General features: G+C 40.7%; 1 protein-coding gene across 5 annotated transcripts in view; it reads left to right on the forward strand.

Moving 5' to 3' along the window:
* Nucleotides 1-923: 923 nt before the first annotated feature.
* Nucleotides 924-14,118, forward strand: part of AGBL2 (AGBL carboxypeptidase 2) — a 43,832-nt gene continuing 30,637 nt past the window's right edge. For 3 of the 5 annotated variants that reach the window (XM_067749008.1, XM_067749007.1, XM_067749004.1), the window contains exons 1-5: nucleotides 924-1,456; nucleotides 1,630-1,765; nucleotides 2,055-2,118; nucleotides 6,452-6,544; nucleotides 7,281-7,466. In XM_067749008.1, the coding sequence (XP_067605109.1) occupies nucleotides 1,730-1,765; nucleotides 2,055-2,118; nucleotides 6,452-6,544; nucleotides 7,281-7,466 (379 nt within the window). In that variant the 5' untranslated portion in view covers nucleotides 924-1,456; nucleotides 1,630-1,729. The remainder of the gene's footprint in view (nucleotides 1,457-1,629; nucleotides 1,766-2,054; nucleotides 2,119-6,451; nucleotides 6,545-7,280; nucleotides 7,467-14,118) is intronic. The other 2 variants (XM_067749006.1, XM_067749005.1) reach the window with 2 other exon arrangements.

Consider the following 14,118-nt stretch of genomic DNA (forward strand, 5'->3'; position numbering starts at 1 on the left):
CTGCCCAATGCAGGGGACACGGGTTTGATCCCTGGTCTGGGAGGATCCCACATGCTGCAGAGCAGCTAAGCCCGTGCACCACAGCTGCTGAGCCTGTGCTCTTAGAGCCTGCGAGCCACAACTACTGAGCCCTCGTGCCTGGAGCCCATGCTCCCAGGGTGGAGGCCACTGCAATGGGAAGCCCACGCAACTGCAACGGGGAGTGGCCCCCGCTCGCTGCAGCGAAGACCCAATGCAGGAAAGAAAAATAAATTTTAAAAAATCAAATTCTTAAAAATGTACCATAAAATTTTTAAAAATAAAATTGTTTTTCTTGTAATTTGCGTAGAGCATATTTCTGGAAATAGAGGCTGTCAACTAGCCATTAAAGCTTTTGCTTTAAGTGCCAGTTTTCCAGACTTCTGGGAATTGGTACAGGGACGAAGTGCCTTTGTCCCTCTCCTGCCAGAAAGGAGCGTTTTTTAGAATCTGACAATTTGATAGTCAAAATGTGTGGTTTTAATTTACTAACTTGTATGTTTTCAATGTAGGAGGTAATTTATCAGTTCTAGCTATGGGATGGAGAGAAGGTGAAAGAGGGGAAGCGGCTCCGTTTGAGCAATACTCAACAGTTTCCTAAAGCTGAGGAACAGCTGCTTTTTTGTTTGGGGCCCGGCCACGGGGCATGCGGGATCTTAGTTCCCCAACCAGCGATCGAATCCGTATCCCCTGCAGTGTAAGCACGGAGTCTCAAACACTGGACCACCAGGGAAGTCCCCATCAATGCAATTTCTAATCCCCAGAAGCCAGGCTGCAATACTGTAGGAAAGGAGGAATGTGAATCCTTGGTACCTGAACGCCAGTCTTCGACTTTTCTCCTGTTCCCCACCCCTTCCTCGGAGGCGGAGCCTCGCTCTCCGGAAGCGCCCAGCCGCCTCGCCCTCCCGCTTCCGCCTCGTGGTTGCTAGGCAACTGGGGCCCTAGAGGAAAGCAGTGTCGCGTGAGCGTGACGGGAGTGTCTTGTGGTCGGTGCGCGACTGGTTCTCTACCTGCGGACCGTGTCCCTCGCCTCGCTCACGCTCCTCTGTCGCCACAGGCTCCGTACGCACCCCTGCTGCCCCGGACGGGCCGGGGCGCGGAGGCAGTAGCAACCTTCCCTCTGCAGTCGTAGGACATCTCTACGCCCCGTCCCGCGACTCTCCGGGAAACTGCCCTTCGCCACTTTCTCCCTGCCCAGGAAGCCCTGAATCCCTGAATTCCGTTTTCAGAGCCCACTCTCCGGGCTCTTGACCTTTCTTTTCCACCCACCCCGAGACGACTGCGCCGGACCCCTCATCCCCTTTCCTTTCACTTTCCTGAGGCGACCTGGTGGGGGGCATCTCCCTCACTGGTGGGGAAAGAAGCATGGGGCCAGCAGGGGTCCTGGCGCCACCGGAGGAGGAGGCTGGAAGACAAGGCGCTCTCCCAGATTCTTCAGGTGCGCATCGGGCCTCGTGGCGGGTCCTTGTTTATCTGAGGAGAGGTTGGGTTGGCCGGGAAGACGGAGCGGTACCGCAGGGTTTCCTAAAGTAGCGTGGGAGCTGCGAAGCGGAGGGAGGGGACGTGGGTGAATTTCTACAGTTTTTCAGTTGTTCTAATCTGGTTTTTTAGCTTCTTCTATGTAATCAACTGCCCTTTTGGAAATTGGTCAGGGATTGTTGCTGGATGCCGGTGTCACTGACAGGTCTTCAGCATACCATGCAGAAGTAACATGTTCCCAGCTTTGGAAACAGAGCTAAAGCAGCAGGTCGGTACACACTCCTCTCCAGGCACTCCACAGAAATCCAATACTAGATCCGAAGGTATATTCTGGTGGCATCTTTTTCTGGCTGGAGATCTTGATCCCAAAGATAGAATAATTTGCACAAATGTCTTTCACATCGTTTGTTTACAGAAGTTCCCAGGTATAGTGTCCTCTGCAACAATGCTTGTGTATTTTTGTTAAGACTCAGTATTATTCTTATAACAGGCTGTTATAATAATTCTCTACAATTACGAAAGCACTTTCTTGATTGAGATGGCCTGTCGTTTCACAGACTCTTCCTGAGGCCTATGAAGACTTCATGTACCATCACCTCCAGTACTATGGCTACTTTAAAGGTAATATCTCATTCTTACCTAGCATCACCTTTCCTGGGTTCATGAAGTAAATTGTTTGATCAACTGAGAGAGTTGTGCTTGGATAAACTGATGAAGTTTTCCAGCACCACCATTAGTGAAAGAACTTCCTTTCCCTACTGATATGCTGTGTTACCCCTGTTGCGTGTCCATTTATACAAGGGTTTGTTTGTCTGTCCTTGCACCAATACCACCCTTTCTTAATGACACCACATGGCATTAAAACAGTCTTGATCTCTGGAAAGACATGTCCTCCCATATTGTCGTTCTTCAAAAGTGTCTTGGCTCTTCTTACCTTTTTATATAATTTTAGAATTGGCTTGTGATGCTTAAAAAATATATGGGATTACATTGAATCTATGCATCAGATTTGACAAGAAATGAGAATTTTCCAATACCAGGTTCTCCCATCTATTAATATAGTCTAATTCTCTAATTTACTTAGGTCCTCCTTAATGTCTCCCAATAAGATTTATAATTTTTTTCGTAGAACTGCATATTTGTATGCTATTATAAGTGATATCTTCTTAAATTTTGATATTCTAACTTTGCTCCTGGTATTTAGAAATAAAATGTAGGGCTTTTTTTGTTTGTTTGTTTTTTTGTGGTACGTGGGCCTCTCACTGTTGTGGCCTCTCCCGTTGAGGAGCGCAGGCTCCGGACGCGCAGGCTCAGCGGCCATGGCTCACGGGCCCAGCCGCTCCGCGGCATGTGGGATCCTCCCGGACCGGGGCACAAACCCACGTCCCCTGCATCAGCAGGCGGACTCTCAACCACTGCGCCACCAGGGAAGCCCCTAAAATGTAGGTTTTTATATTGATTTTATTTCTATCAACCTTGTTAGACTTTCTTATTAACTATTTCATTTTGTAATTTGTTGAAAACTGAATTTCCAGCTCACCAGATTCAGCAGAGCCCTCCGGACAAAGCAGCTCCCACTCTGAGTGCTGCACTTTCACTCTGAGTACTTGCCTTCACTTGGTCGTATAGCTGCCTCCCAATTTTCCACTTTACCATACTGCTTCTCAAGTCTTCTCCTCAGCATGAAATGGAGAAAATGATGTTTAATTCACATAAATTGGAATGTGAAAGCTCTTTGGAAAATGGGTTGTATTCATTGTAAACGCCTGTGGTGGCAGGTGGTGACTAGAAGGAGGTTTGCTAGTAGTAGTGGTTTGGGTGTTGACCTACATGTTGGAGGTGATGAACTAGCCTTCCAGCACGTTTCAGTAAACTGCCTGTTCTTAGCTGAGAGGGGCAGTTTACCAAACTGCTACGCACCAGCATGTTGGGAAGAATAATCCTCGATACCTGTTGAGTGGCTCTTTTGGGGAAACAGAGGATTTGATACCAGACCCCTTGCAAAAGGAGAAGCGTCTGTGTGAGTAATAATCAGTGTTGTATGACCCCCAGAACCCTCACGTCCTTGAGCAACAGCTCCTGGTGTTCAGGAGAACATGGCCTAACGTGGGAGAAGCCAAGGGAGCAGCCTTGGCCACCGTTTCTGACATCACTGAAAAATGTTCTCTCTTGGGGCTTCCCTGGTGGCGCAGTGGTTAAGAATCCGCCTGCCAATGCAAGGGACACAGGTTCGAGGCCTGGTCCGGGAAGATCCCACATGCCGCGGAGCAACTGAGCCCGTGCGCCACAACTACTGAAGCCCGCACTCTAGAGCCCGCGAGCCAGAACTACTGAGCCCGCACGCCTAGAGCCCATGCCCTGCAACAAGAGAAGCCACCGCAGTGAGAAGCCCGTGCACTGCAATGAAGAGTAGCCCCCACTCGCCACAACTAAAGAAAGCCCATGTGCAGCAGCAAAGACCCAACACAGCCAAAATAAATAAATAAAATTTTTAAAAAATGTTCTCTCTTAAAAAACAAAGAAAGAAATTTTTTAATGAAAAGAAAAATAACAAAACAAAAAAATATTCTCCCTAGATCTGCTTTGGATTTTGTAGGTTTAAATTAAAATACTGTGCATTCTGGATGATCTTCCTCCAAATTATTAGAAAATTTGTTAGAACGCCTTGGTCAAGAGTAACACATTGATTTTTTTTCATGCAGTTTTGGTGGATATATTTGTTAAGGCTCTTTGCATAAGAGTGGTGGAAACCAATTCCAGCCAGCTTAAGCAAAAATAATTTTTTACAGGGATTCCACAAGTTTCTTCTGGAATCCAAGGGTAGGAATGCAGTTGAATTTCTCCCTCAGTACATATCCAACCAAACATCAGTTCACTTCTCTTTACTGCACATCCTTCCCCCACCCCAGCCCTCCCCCAGCTACCATCATCTCACTATTGAAACAGCCTCATAATTGGTCTCTTGGCTTCTCTTGTTCCATGATGCCCCCTTCCAATCCATTTTCCACACAGCAGTGTTCTTTTTTATGTGCAAATCTGATTGTGTCCCTTTTCTAGTTAAAAATCTATGAATGACATAAGACCCAAAAGCCATAAAATATAACACTGATAATTTTTACAGCAAAAATTTTAATTTCTGTATAGAAAAAATACCATTAGTAAAGGAAAATAATTGGAAAAAAATTTTGTGACAAATATGTCAAAGGGTTAATTTCCTTAACATAACAACTCTTACAAATCAATATGTAAAAGATGACCAAATAGAATAATGGACAAAGGACATAAGCAAGGAGTTCATAGAAAAGAAAACACAGTCAACAAGCTTTATGAAAAGTTGCTCAATTTCACCTCTAATTAAAGATACAAATCAATATGTCAAGGTACCATTTTTAAATTATGAAATTTGGGCAAAAATTTTTTTTCGGTCAGGAGGTGGGAGAACACTCTCCCACACTGCTGTTAGGAATGTGAATAGATAGGATTTTTTAGAAAGGCAGTTTGGCAATAGGTGGAAAATGTAAAATGGTACTTAACCTTTGATGTAGCAATTCCATTTTCATTTTCAAATATGTATCTTATATTTTTGCTCATCCCAGTGCCCAGAAGGCTTTTCCATTCTGTGTCCCAGAGCTCCTTGCAGGGAATAGAAAGGCAAGGGTTGAGCAAAGGAGACTGTTAAGATGGAATGGCTCAGGAGCCAGCTGACCACCCCCCTTCAGCTTTCTCCTGCCCCATTTGCTGACACTTGAAATAACATTGATAAGAAACAATTGCCAGTCTTAATATAATAAAAAAATGTAAAATGCAAAGACAGCTGCTAGAGGTGACACAACAATGTAGATGAATTTTAGTTAGAGTATAACTGATAACCTGACACTTTTTCCCCCTGTTTTGATCATTGGAGTGAGGAAGATATTTTTCTTTATCTTTGTAGCAAAGCATTTATTATGTTGTTATTGTTGTTTTTTTAAACCAGAAAAGTACAAAGGAGGTAAAAAGGGAATGAGTTATAATGTGCTTGTTTCAAAAAAAAAAAAAAAGAAGAGAAGGAAAGGAAGGAACAAACGAACGGAGGAAAGAAACCAAAAAAGAAAGAAAAGGAAATATATGTATAAGGTTAGAAAATTCAAATGGTAGGAGAAAAACACAAAAGGAAATTAAGAGCTCTCCCTGCCTCACCCTTAATATAGCCACTATTGTAATCATTCTTTTCAGGAAAAAGAAGATATATCCTCAAGTGTCTATATATCTTTTCTTCTTAATTGCTCATAGGGATCCTATACATAATCTTTGATTTTTTTTTGTTTAAAAATAGAGCCTTTTCATATGAGCACAAGAAGCATCTACCTCATTCTTTTTAGAGCACCTACAGTATTCCATCTCATTAACATGTCATAATTATTTTAACTTCCCTTTTGTTGGATGCTTTGGTTGTTTGCACATTTTTATTATTTGAACGTTACTGCAGTGAGCATCTTCGTATATGTATCTTGACGAGCTTTTGTTAAGAAAATCTATAAAGTAATTTCTAGCAATGGGATTGCCGAATCAAGGGTTTGGGTGTTTTAGATCTTACTAGACATTGCCAAATTGCTTTCCAGAAAGTTTGCACCAATTTGCCTTTTTGTCAGCAAGTTATGAGAGTACGTGTTTACTTACACCTTTGCCAGGGTGAGTGTGAAAACACATAAATGTTTTTACTGTCTGTTAGGTAAAAAACCGTTATCTCCTTGTCATTTTGATTTACATTTCTCTATGAGTGAGATTGAGCAGCTTTACCATCTTTTCAAATGTTTGTTGCCTTTTCCCCCTGCATTAAACAGTGGGGGAAATATTTTAGACACAGAAATGCAGGGGCCCAAAGTGGGGGCGGGGGATGGAAAGGTATAGGGGACACGGGCAGGAAAAAGAAAGATCCATCGGACCAACCATACCTCTTCCTTCCCCTTTCTAGGGCCTACCAGTCTATCTTCAACTGTGCACAGACAGATAGAAGCTGTGAGCAGAGGTATTTCATGTCCTTCCAGACCAGAAAACGGAAACTCCTGTAAGGAAATGTCTCTCCCTCCTGCTCTCCCCACCAGAGCTGGGAGTTACCACCCTAGGGGCCTTCAGCCTTTCCTTCCTCTTTCCCTTTCTTTTCATTCTTCCTCTCATTTCCTTTTTTTCCCCCTTTGTCCTTGAACGCCCTTGTTTTCCTCCCTTTTTTCCCATTCTTTATTTCCCAAGAACTCTTCTCTCTCTTCTGCCCCTGCTCACTCCTCTGCCCCTATCCACCTCCCTGTTTTGTAAGTCTCTCTGTCCTTTGAATGGTTATATTATGAACTTGAAATGTAATTTGTAGATTGTTTCACTGTAGTTAATAAAGTTTTATGTCCTTTTTTCCTAAAACGCTAGTGGTTGAATTGAAAGTTTTCTTTTTTGCCTCTCTCTAGACAAAAATAATAACACACGTTAAGTAACTTTTATTTGTAACCCACTGTTGAAATGTCTTTGACCCATTAACATTGATTTAAAAAAAAGAAAAAAGTATCTTCTAACTTACTCTAAAGCTTTACATTTAAATGTTTAACAGACTAAGGCAGAACTTTAACTTAACGTTTTATAGTTTTGATGCTGTCATCCCGTACTAAATCTCTTTGAAGGAGAAACATGTCATAGGATTGCGTATCTGTGCTAATATATTAATACAGTGCTTAAACTTACATATTTGTTACAGTTGAGCAGTAAAGTTCCCAAGGAAGAAGAGGAAACTGTTCACTCATTCCCTTTCCCTTTGGCAGATTCCCTTATGCTGAGTTCACCACTTCTTAAGAGCAGACAGCTTCTTCATGATGACCTTGGTGAAGTAAACTCACGTCTTCGAGAACCCCGAGATCTCTTTGCTTTTTTCTCCAGCAGTGGGCCACTGCAGGCTCCAAGATGGCCAATAGAATGTGAAGTCATCAAGGAGAACATTCATCATATTGGTAATGTGACTTACGTGTCATGGTCTTGCCGTTCTGACAGACTATATTACAGTTTTAAGTTCTACATACCACAGTACAAGACGGGACAGATTCACCATCTGTTAGCTCACCCTTAACATGTTTAAGCTCTGGGAAACTGGTATACACTCACCAAAGTCAAAAGTTACACTAATGTATAAACTAGAATGCTTCTGAGTTTATTGGAATGGGAGGATACCTTTCTAGAGGCCAAAATATATCAATACTTAAATCTGTTTTCTAGATTATTCCCATTTCAGTATGTTTGGTTGAGTTTTATAAAAGTTGTATTTTTACCAGCTTTGCTAAAATTGATGAACACCATGTATATAATACCAGAATGTAGTTTTTACTGTTTTTTTCCCCACGGTTTTATTGAGATATAATTGACATAAAACATCGTATTAGTTTAAGGTGTACAATATATATTGCAAAATGACTTTCACAGTAAGTCTGGTTAACATCCATCAACTCACATGGTTACGTTTTTTTCTTGTGATGAGAACTTTTAAGATTTACCCTCATAGCGACAGAAGAGTTTCCAACTAACTCTATCAACCAAATTTTTAAAAAATTTTTATTGGAATATGGTTGATTTACAATGTTGTGTTAGTTTCAGGTGTACAGCAAAGTGAATCAGTTATACATATACATATATCCACTCTTTTATTTTTAGATTCTTTTCCCATATAGGCCATTACAGAGTATTGAGTAGAGTTCCCCGTGCTATACAGCAGGTCCTTATTAGTTACCTATTTTATGTATAATATGTGTGTATTATGTGTGTATATGTCAGTCCAAATCTCCCAATTTGTCCCTTCCCCCACTTATCCTCTGGTAACCATAAGTTTGTTTTCTACATCCGTGACTCTACTTCTGTTTTGTAAATAAGTTCATTTGTACCCCTTTTTTTTTTATTCCACATATAAGCGGTATCATATGATATTTGTCTTTCTGTGTCTGACTTCATTCAATATGGTGGTCCATCCATGTTGCTGCAAATGGCATTATTTTTATGGCTGAGTAATATTCTTTTTTATGGCTGAGTAATATTCCATTGTATATATATACCACATCTTCTTTATCCATTCCTCTGTTGATGGACTTTAGGTTGCTTCCATGTCCTGGCTATTGTAAATAGTGCTGCAGTGAACATTGGGGTGCATGTATCATTTCAAATTAAGGTTTTCTCCAGATATATGCCCAGGAGTGAGATTGCTGGGTCATATGGTAGTTCTATTGTTAATTTATAAGGAGCCTCCATACTGTTCTCCATAGTGGCTGCACCAACTGACATTCCCAGCAACAATGTAGGAGGGTTCCCTGTTCTCCACACCCTCTCTATATTGTTTGTAGACTTTTTGATGATGGCCATTCTGACTGGTGTGAGGTGATACCTCACTGTAGTTTTGATTTGCATTTCTTTAATGATTAGTGATGTTGAGCATCCTTTCATGTGTTTGTTGGCAATCTGTATATCTTCTTTGGAAAAATGTCTGTTTAGGTCTTCTGCCCATTTCTGGATAGGGTTATTTGTGTTCTTGATACTGAGCTGCATAAGCTGCTTATAAGTTTTGGAGATTAATCCTTTGTCAGTTGCTTCATTTGCAAATATTTTCTCACATCCTGAGGGTTGTCTTTTCATCTTATGGTTTCCTTTCTGTGCAAAAGCTTTTAAGTTTCATTAGGTCCCATTTGTTTATTTTTGTTTTTATTTCCATTTCTGTAGGAGGTGGGTCAAAAAGGATCTTGCTCTGATTTATGTCACAGACTGTTCTGCCTATGTTTTCCTGCAAGAGCTTTATAGTGTCTGGCCTTACATTTAGGTCTTTAATCCATTTTGAGTTTATTTTTGATATGATGTTAGGAAGTGTTCTAATTTCATTCTTTTACATGTAGCTGTCCAGTTTTCCCAGCACCGCTTATTGAAGAGGCTGTCTTTTCTCCATTGTATGCTCTCGCCTCCTTTGTCAAAGATAAGGTGACCATATGTGCATGGCTTTAGCTCTGGGCTTTCTATCCTGTTCCACTGATCACTATTTCTGTTTTTGTGCCAGTACCATACTGTCTTTTTTTTTTTTTAACATCTTTATTGGGGTATAATTGCTTTACAATGGTGCGTTAGTTTCTACTTTATAACAAAGTGAATCAGTTATACATATACATATGTTCCCATATCTCTTCCCTCTTGCATCTCCCTCCCTCCCACCCTCCCTATCCCACCCCTCCAGGCGGTCACAAAGCACCGAGCTGATCTCCCTGTGCTATGCGGCTGCTTCCCACTACCTATCTACCTTACGTTTGGTAATGTATATATGTCCTTGCCTCTCTCTTTGTCACAACTCACCCTTCCCCCTCCCCATATCCTCAAGTCCGTTCTCTAGTAGGTCTGTGTCTTTATTCCTGTCTTACCCCTAGGTTCTTCATGACCTTTTTTTTTTTCTTAAATTCCATATATATGTGTTAGCATACGGTATTTGTCTTTCTCTTTCTGACTTACTTCACTCTATATGACAGACTCTAGGTCTATCCACCTCATTACAAATAGCTCAATTTCGTTTCTTTTTATGGCTGAGTAATATTCCATCGTATATATGTGCCACATCCATTCATCCAACGATGGGCACTTAGGTTGTTTCCATCTCCGGGCTATTGTAAATAGAGCTGCAATGAACATTTTGGTACATGACTCTTTTTGAATTATGGTTTTATCAGGGTATATGCCCAGTAGTGGGATTGCTGGGTCATATGGTAGTTCTATTTGTAGTTTTTTTTTTTGTTTTTGTTTTTTTTTTGCACTATGCGGGCCTCTCACTGTTGTGGCCTCTCTCGTTGCGGAGCACAGGCTCCGGACGCGCAGGCCCAGCGGCCATGGCTCACGGGCCCAGCTGCTCCGCGGCATGTGGGATCTTCCTGGACCAGGGCACGAACCCGTATCCCCTGCATCGGCAGGTGGACTCTCAACAACTGCGCCACCAGGGAAGCCCTATTTGTAGTTTTTTAAGGAAACTATACTGTCCCTTCCTCCATACTTCCTTCCTCCATACTGTTCTCCATAGTGGCTTGCACCAGCAGTGCAAGAGTGTTCCCTTTTCTCCACACCCTCTCCAGCATTTATTGTTTCTAGATTTTTTGATGATGGCCATTCTGACTGGTGTGAGATGATATCTCACTGTAGTTTTGATTTGCATTTCTCTAATCATTAATGATGTTGAGCATTCTTTCATGTGTTTGTTGGCAGTCTGTATATCTTCTTTGGAGAAATGTCTATTTAGGTCTTCTGCCCATTTTTGGATGGGGTTGTTTGTTTTTTTGTTATTGAGCTGCATGAGCTGCTTGTAAATTTTGGAAATTAATCCTTTGTCAGTTGCTTCATTTGCAAATATTTTCTCCCATTCTGAGGGTTGTCTTTTGGTCTTGTTTATGGTTTCCTTTGCTGTGCAAAAGCTTTGAAGTTTCATTAGGTCCCATTTGTTTATTTTTGTTTTTATTTCCATTTCTCTGGGAGGTGGGTAAAAAGGATCTTGCTGTGATTTATGTCATAGAGTGTGCTGCCTGTGTTTTCCTCTAAGAGTTTGATAGTTTCTGGCCCTACATTTAGGTCTTCAATCCATTTTGAGCTTATTTTTTGTGTATGGTGTTAGGGAGTGATCTAATCTCATACTTTTACATGTACCTGTCCAATTTTCCCAGCACCACTTACTGAAGAGGCTGTCCTTTCTCCACTGTACATTCCTGCCTCCTTTATCAAAGATAAGGTGACCATATGTGCGTGGGTTTATCTCTGGGCTTTCTATCCTGTTCCATTGATCTATCTTTCTGTTTTTGTGCCAGTACCATACTGTCTTGATTACTGTAGCTTTGTAGTATAGTCTGAAGCCAGGGAGCCTGATTCCTCCAGCTCCGTTTTTCTTTCTCAAGATTGCTTTGGCTCTTCGGGGTCTTTTGTGTTTCCATACAGATTGTGAAATTTTTTGTTCTAGTTCTGTGAAAAATGCCATTTGTAGTTTGATAGGGAGTGCATTGAATCTGTGGATTGTTTTGGGTAGTAGAGTCATTTTCACAATCTTGGATTCTTCCATTCCAAGAACATGGTATATCTTTCCATCTGTTTGTATCATCTTTAAGTTCTTTCATCAGTGCCTTATCATTTTCCTCATACAGATCTTTTGTCTCCTTAGGTAGGATTCTTCCTAGGTATTTTATTCTTCTCGTTGCAGTGGTAAATGGGAGTGTTTCCTGAATTTCTCTTTCAGATTTTTCATCATTAGTGTACAGGAATGCAAGAGATTTCTGTGCGTTAATTTTGTATCCTAGTACTTTACCAAATTCATTGATTAGCTCTAGTAGTTTTCTGGTAGCATCTTTAGGATTCTGTATGTATAATATCATATCATCTGCAAACAGTGTCAACTTTACTTCTTTTCCAATTTGGATTCCTTTTATTTCTTTTTCTTCTGTGATTGCTGTGGCTAAAACTTCCAAAACTGTGTTGAATAATAGTAGTGAGAGTGGACAACCTTGTCTTGTTCCTGATCTTAAAGGAAATCGTTTCAGTTTTTCACCATTGAGAATGATATTGGCTGTGGGTATGTCATATATGGCCTTTATTATGTTGAGATAAGTTCCCTTTATGCCTACTTTCTGGAGGATTTTTATCATAAATGTGTGTTGAATTTTGTCAAAAGCTTCTTCTGCATCTATTGAGATGATCATATGGTTTTTCTTCTTCAATTTGTTAATATGGTTTATCACATTGATTGATTTGCGTATATTGAAGAATCCTTGCATTCCTGGGATATACCCCACTTGATTATCATATATGATCCTTTTAATGTGCTGTTGGATTCTGTTTGCTAGTACTTCATTGAGGATTTTTGCATCTACGTTCCTCAGTGATATTGGCCTGTAGTTTTCTTTCTTCATGACGTCTTTGTCTGGTTTTGCTATCAGGGTGATGGTGGCCTCGTAGAATGAGTTTGGGAGTGTTCCTCCCTCTGCTATATTTTGGAAGAGTTTAGGAAGGATAGGTGTTAACTCTTCTCTAAATGTTTGATAGAATTTGCCTGTGAAGCCATCTGGTCCTGGGCTTTTGTTTGTTGGAAGATTTTTAATCACAGTCTCAATTTCAGTGCTTGTGATTGGTCTGTTTATATTTTCTATTTCTTCCTGGTTCAGTCTCAGAAGGTTGTGCTTTTCTAAGAATTTGTCCATTTCTTCCAGGTTGTCCATTTTATTGGCATATAGTTGCTTGTAGTAATCTCTCATGATCCTTTGTATTTCTGTTGTGTCAGTTGTTACTTCTCCTTTTTCATTTCTAATTCTATTGATTTGACCCTTCACCTGTTTTTTCTTGATGAGTCTGGCTAATGGTTTATCAATTTTGTTTATGTTCTCAAAGAACCAGCTTTTAGTTTTATTGATCTTTGCTATCGTTTCCTTCATTTCTTTTTCATTTATTTCTGATCTGAACTTTATGATTTCTTTCCTTCTGCTAACTTTGGGGGTTTTTTGTTCTTCTTTCTCTAATTTCTTTAGGTGTAAGGTTAGGTTGTTTATTTGAGATGTTTCTTGTTTCTTGAGGTAGGATTGTATTGCTATAAACTTCCCTCTTAGAACTGCTTTTGCTGCATCCCATAGATATTGGGTGGTCGTGTTTTCATTGTCATTTGTTTCTAGGTATTTTTTTATTTCCTCTTTGATTTCTTCAGTGATCTCTTGGTTATTAAGTAGTGTATTGTTTAGCCTCCATGTGTTTATATGTTTTACAGATTTTTTTCCTGTAATTGATATCGAGTCTCATAGCATTGTGGTTGGAAAAGATACTTGATACGATTTCAGTTTTTTTGTTGTTTTTTTTTTGCAGTACGCGGGCCTCTCACAGTTGTGGCCTCTCCCATCACGGAGCACATGCTCCGGACGCACAGGCTCAGCGGCCATGGCTCACGGGCCCAGCCGCTCCACGGCACGTGGGATCTTCCCAGAGCGGGGCACGAGCCCGTGTCCCCTGCATCAGCAGGTGGACTCTCAACCACTGTGCCACAAGGGAAGCCCACGATTTCAGTTTTCTTAAATTTACGTAGGCTTGATTTGTGACCCAAGATGTGATGTAGCTTGGAGAGTGTTCCGTGACCACTTGAGAAGAAAGTGTATTCTGTTATTTTTGGATGGAACGTCCTATAAATGTCAGTTAAGTCCATCTTGTTTAATGTATCATTTAAAGCTTGTGTTTCCTTATTTATTTTCATTTTGGATGATCTGTCCATTGGTGAAAGTGGGGTGTTAAAGTGCCCTACTATTATTGTGTTACTGTCGATTTCCCCTTTTATGCTGTTAGCATTTGCTTTATGTATTGAGGTGCTCCTATGTTGGGTGCATAAATATTTACAATTGTTGTATCTTATTCTTGGATTGATCCTTTGATCGTTATGTAGTGTCTTTCTTTGTCTCTTGGAATAGTCTTTATTTTAAAGTCTATTTTGTCTGATATGAGAATTGCTACTTACTCCAGCTTTCTTTTGATTTCCTTTTGCATGGAATATCTTTTTCCATCCCCTCGCTTTCAGTCTGTATGTGTCCCTAGGTCTGAAGTGGGTCTCTTGTAGACAGCATATATACGGGTCTTGTTTTTGTA

Source organism: Pseudorca crassidens, chromosome 9 (assembly GCF_039906515.1).
Source record: "Pseudorca crassidens isolate mPseCra1 chromosome 9, mPseCra1.hap1, whole genome shotgun sequence".
NCBI lineage: Eukaryota > Metazoa > Chordata > Mammalia > Artiodactyla > Delphinidae > Pseudorca > Pseudorca crassidens.